General features: G+C 37.3%; 1 protein-coding gene across 2 annotated transcripts in view; it reads left to right on the top strand.

Moving 5' to 3' along the window:
• Nucleotides 1-538: 538 nt before the first annotated feature.
• Nucleotides 539-5549, top strand: part of TMEM106B (transmembrane protein 106B) — a 13627-nt gene continuing 8616 nt past the window's right edge. Inside the window, exons 1-3 of one of the 2 annotated variants that reach the window (XM_026842486.1) lie at nucleotides 539-556; nucleotides 1501-1722; nucleotides 4385-4448. In XM_026842486.1, coding sequence (XP_026698287.1) covers nucleotides 1503-1722; nucleotides 4385-4448 — 284 coding nt within the window. In that variant the 5' untranslated portion in view covers nucleotides 539-556; nucleotides 1501-1502. Of the gene's footprint in view, nucleotides 557-1500; nucleotides 1723-4384; nucleotides 4449-5549 lie in introns of those variants that run through there. The other variant, XM_026842488.1, reaches the window with a different exon arrangement.

Raw genomic sequence — 5549 nt, 5'->3', positions numbered from 1 at the left:
ACAAGGAGAACAGTAAGCAAAAACCTCACGTGGAATAAGCATCGACTTTGTCAACAGCTTTCTCAGAAAAACTTTTTCAATAGCTCAGTAATTGTAGTTACAAATTCAACAATTGCCATTATTGAATGGCTTCCAAACTTAGAATGTTTAAAAAGTGCTGTAGCAGTACGAGGATAAATAGTTTTCCTTCTTTAAAGGGTTTAATGTATTACATGAATAAAATAACGCTGCATATTTGTGGGAATGGTAATGGGTACTTGTTGGCATTTGTTGAATTCCTTTTCCCCTCCTGCATTGAGCTAGCCTTTGTGGCAATATAATGAATTAACTTTGTGCTCGTGTTACTGTCACTGTATTTGAGATCTTTCTGTTCTGTCTTGAGTGGTTGGTTTAAAATATTCTGACTTGGTTTGCTCTCTTGATCTTCCTCTTAGGGCTTCCTTTCTCAGTGAACCGGCATGATAATTGCTAGCAGCTGTTTTAAAAATGCCACTTACAATGGAAAAACTGAAGTTTTGCATACTGTCTTGAAATCATCCTGTTCCCCGAGACACTGGTGAATGGAATGGCTGGTGTTTCTGCGTATTAAGTAACTAAAATGTGTTATGTGGATAAGCTGGACAACTGATTGCCATTGTTGTATAGATTTTTTTTTTTTTAAAACTTTGAGTTTGTTTCCACCTGTTGCGAATTAGGAAGGTTTCCACTTGTACCACTTCATTACAGTCTTCAGTTTCAAGTGTTGTGTGTTGATTTTGGGTGGTTTCAGTGTAATGGCTGAAAAGCTACAGTAACGAAAAAATTTGCATAGGTACCAAAAATGCTTTTGTGACTAATACTTTTTCTTAACAAGCCTTTATAAATGCTATGTTTTGCCAACAGCTATGTTAAAGTAACTCCCACTTTTTCCTTGACCTTACTGTGAATCAATGCCCTTTTGGATTAAATAGAATCATCTCTTTAAACACCTGGAGATCTATATTTCTAGCTTAGAAACTAGTAGCTGATCTCATGTTCTCAGAACAAGTCCAGCTTAAAAAGGTTATTACAATTGGGTCTATAGGGTGTGTAGAATCCTCTGGAAATTACAAACTTGCTTTCTAGAGATCAGTCTTGTTTTGTTTTTTTTTACAAAGATTAATGTGTTGTGCAAAAGATTGTACAATAACGATCCTTTTAAAAGCACTGCTAGGCTGTTGCAACCTTTTGCCAGCAATTGTACTGTTCTAACTTAAAAGTGTCTCATTGATCCCCCTTCAGCCTGTGCGTATTTGAGGACCTGAACAATGCTCCCAGTTAATTCAGGTTCTTAGAGCTTGGGATTGACTTCAGCTTGACAGGACCTTAGCGCTTTACTGGTTTTAAGGGGTCTGAACAGAGGTCAACAGGAGTCTTGTTGGAGTGATGACCACAGACTAACAGTTACCTGATGTGGAGAAATAAATGCAAGCCACGTTTGAATTGTTCTCCCTGAGAACTTTCTTCTGACTTCTATTTTAGACATGGGAAAATCACTCTCTCACCTGCCTATGCATACATGCAAGGAAGATGGCTATGATGGAGGCACGGCATCTGATAATATGAGGAACAGGTTAGTTCACTCAGAATCACACAACGAAGATGGCAGATGTGGAGATGTATCACAGTTTCCCTACGTGGAATTTACAGGAAGAGACAGTGTCACCTGCCCAACTTGCCAGGGAACAGGAAGAATTCCACGAGGTGAGTTGTCTTTATGTTTTTTTAATCTATAAATTTACCTCACAATCATGTGCAGTTGTAATTGTAATAATCCATAAAAATAGCTCTCCTAGTCAAGATTAAGTTTTTTCATCTTTTAGACTTTTTAACCCTCACCATTTTGTTACAGTTACACAGGATGAAGAGAGAAGCTGAGTCAGCTTTGGCTGTTGCCTGTTGGGTCTTCCTTTGTCCATACAATGCCAGTGTTCCTTGCTTCTCAGCTTTAAATTCACATGTAACCTTAGTTCTTGCAAGTTGAATTTGCAAACCTTTATTTTTTGTGATATTTTATTGCATTTTTTACCTACTTTAAACTATTTGAATCTATATATAACTCTGCAAAAATAGCTGCAAATAGAGTGAAAAGTAGACCTGTTGTTATAACATCTTTTCCTTGATCATTTATAGTGAATTTTCTTGCCCTCCCTGCTGCCAGTGCCCTTCAGTTTCCCTTATCCTCCCTCTGACCCATCTATCCCTGTTAGGCAAAGGACTGCAGCTGGGAACTGAAAATTTGTAGGATCTCTAGTTGTGTTGGGAAGGATTAGGCTGCACAGCATTAGTCTTCATGCCTAACTTGTTTGCTTGCTGCCCTCATCCTTTGCTTTTCCTTTTAATAAAACATTCTGCTTTATTGCACTTCTCTCCTATATGATAAGCCATCTGAATAGCTATTTACGAAAAGACCTTTGAAAGGAGAATGCAGGATACCTGAAACTGGGCAAAACGAGAGAGTGGCAAATGCAGTGTGCCAAGGCACAGTCTTCTGCTTCAGCTCTACAATCTTTCCTTTGACGTAGGGGGAGGAACTGATGAGAAGGTTTCATGTTTGGGACTGCTTTGCTTTTGCTATAACTCTTGTCTGAAATAGGTTATTGGGTGTGAAAGCTCTTGGAACTGATTTTGACCAGCAGCTTGAGAAGATTGGCAGATATTTGTGCCATGTTGTCCTTCTACATGTGCTTCAGTCAGATTAGATTTTGGTATAGCTCACAAATATTTGTCTCACCTGCAGTAAGTGGCAGGGAGCACAGGATATTTAAATGGTTGCAAATATTGTAAGAGATCTATGTGTTAGATCTCTGTATTCTTTGAGTAGCTCTGATTTCAGCAGATTTGAAGTGTGGAAAAGCTATGCATCTAAAAATTAACTGAAAGACTATAGAGAAGGAGGTTTGTTCTGTTAGCTTGCTAACTTGAAACACTTCATAATATTAATAGCAAGTTTTACTCAAAATAGTGCTAGCTAGAATGCAGTAATAGCCAGATTCCTACGTTCAAAAGCTTATTTCTTTGGCTACACAATTCTTGGATGTAATATTTAAACAAATGAGTTAAATTATTAAACATTTTGCAGTAACTGTTAAAAATGCGTGTTCTCCATACATTCTTATGAAATAGTGTGATTAAAGCTAGAATTTCTAAATGAATTAGAACAAAAACAGCTGTGGTTTTTAATTATTCTTCAGTACTTGAGAAAAATCATTTGGGGGGTTTTGAGGGGAGGTCTGAAAATTAAGTGTTCACAGAATGGCTGTATGACTAGTAGGGAAGACTAACACATGATATGATGGCTAAACTGTGTAATAAACACTGTAATTGGACAGCTTTAGGTTTTCAATATGATAAAGTATGAAAGTAGGACTGTGCTCTTTTGTTCAAGGGTTGAAGGTGGTTTATTGATGCTGAGATGATGATCTGTTTCAAATTGGTAGAGGTTTTCTGGAAGGTTGATGCTTTTCTCAGCGTAGTGATTCAGCATGGGATCACTTCAAAGTGGTTGACTATTTAAGTGATAATGCTGATCAGATTCTGCATTTGGTTCAAAAAATGAAAATCTGACTTGGTCTTGAGGCCTCATACAGATGTATAATCGCAGTTCTGTCGTCTTGTACGGCAAATAGCAAAAGCTCTCTACGTGGATGTAGTCCATCTATTGTCAACAACTTATCTGTCCTTGTGTTCTTCTACTGTTAAGATATCATCCCTTCTCAAAATACTGTCTAGTGAAGTAACTCGTTACTTGGAAGAAATTCCAGTAGATAGGTTTTTTTTGACTTACAGGGTGCTGCAGCTCAGTCCCACAAGAAACGGTTGCATACACCAGTGATTTCCAGAGTGCAATCTATGTAACTTCTGTTGCCAAAGCCACCTAAATTGATACATATTTCTTTTTTTTTTTTAACAAACATGACTTCTGCTTTTCATAAGAGTACATACGGAATGCCTTCTGGATCGGTTCTTACTGCCTGAGCTTATGAATGTTTTGTCCTATGACTTTATATGGACAGGCACAGAGAGCTGGAAGCTGTTATAACTCTGTTTCTCTCAAGGAAATGCTGCCAGAGACCTGTTGCCTCCTGTGCACGAATGCAGCACAGAGGCAGAATTTCTTACTGTTTTGGTCTTTGTGGGCTTGATGTCTTTTTCCTCTGCATGTTGTGTAAGCCATGCTCTATTTCAGAAAGTGAGATAAGCTACAGTAGCGTTGTATGTGGGTAGTTATCTGGAATTTAAATGTTTATCTTTAGTGTTTATTTTCTGGTGCCATGAAGTTATAAGGGGCACTCTTTGATTGAAGTAACTGCAACAGTACGTATTCTTTGTTTGTTTAAATCTGAAAGGATATTTTTGTTTCCAGGGCAGGAAAATCAGCTGGTAGCATTAATTCCATACAGTGATCAGAGACTGAGGCCAAGAAGAACGTAAGTTAATAGTTGTGATGCATGAATCTACAGTTAATTCTTCTAGTTAAAATTCAGCAATTTTAAGGAGCTAGTGTTAAGAATCAAGCCAAAATCACTGGAATATATTCTTGCATTCAGTATTGAAAGAAGCCTGCTCATGAGCAGTATCAGCCTTAACCTGTAATTCTTGGAGAGTTATTTATTAACAGGTGTGCATGCTCCAGCTTGTTTTACGAAGCTGAGTAATACTGTATGATCTCTTTATGTACATATTTATCTGAATGTCTACAGAATGCAGGTATTTATCAGTCTTTGTAGCAGCCTAGTTCATCTAAGCAAATACATCTTCACTGTTAAAGTTTGAGTAAAGTCATAGCTTCTTTGGGCTGCTACTACAAAATAAGTCACCTAAAAATTAATTTGTTAATCTCTGAGCAGCTAGCAAAATTTATCATTCTGATATAGTATGTTGGTTTGGTTTTTTTTTTTCTAGAATCTACTTAAAGGTTTAATTACAGTGCTCAGGGCTGCTTATTCTAACACTGTTGTCTGGGTGTTTTTTTTTCCCTTAATGTTTGGATGATTCTGTAATAAACAAAAATGAGTGCCAGGCAAAAACAGTAACTTTACATAATGCTATCCTGGATCATATATCTGATGTAATAGTAGTATAAACTTGAAACTTACTGCTTTAGTGTTCTAATTTTTAGGAAATGGGAACTGCAGTAGAACTTTTTATTTGTGTATTTTTTTATTATTGTACACACACCTTCCCCTTTTATATTAGGCTGATTGTGAGTTTCTTGTTCCTTCACATGAGTCTGTCACTTGCCCTGGAAGTCTTTTATGACAATCCTGTAAGGCATGTAAAAGCTTTATTCTTCTTTCTGGGCGTGTGTGCAAGAGTCATGCAGAATGACAAAAGTTCTGCTGTAGTAAATTTTGAAAGGAAGTGTTTGTTTCAAAGCACGAAAATATTTACCTCTTCCATTTTGCTCTTTAAATTTTGAGATAACCACATTTTGAAACTTAATTTCTGATGTATGTATAAGAGTAACATCTCTGAGACATAGATGTGAAGTGCAGCATAGCTTCTCCCCCTGCCCCCCCCCCCCCCCC

This window comes from Athene cunicularia, assembly GCF_003259725.1.
Source record: "Athene cunicularia isolate RWA chromosome 2 unlocalized genomic scaffold, athCun1 chr2_part1, whole genome shotgun sequence".
Lineage (NCBI taxonomy): Eukaryota > Metazoa > Chordata > Aves > Strigiformes > Strigidae > Athene > Athene cunicularia.
The sequence above is the reverse complement of the archived record's forward strand: the minus strand, read 5'-3'. Positions and strand labels throughout refer to the sequence as shown.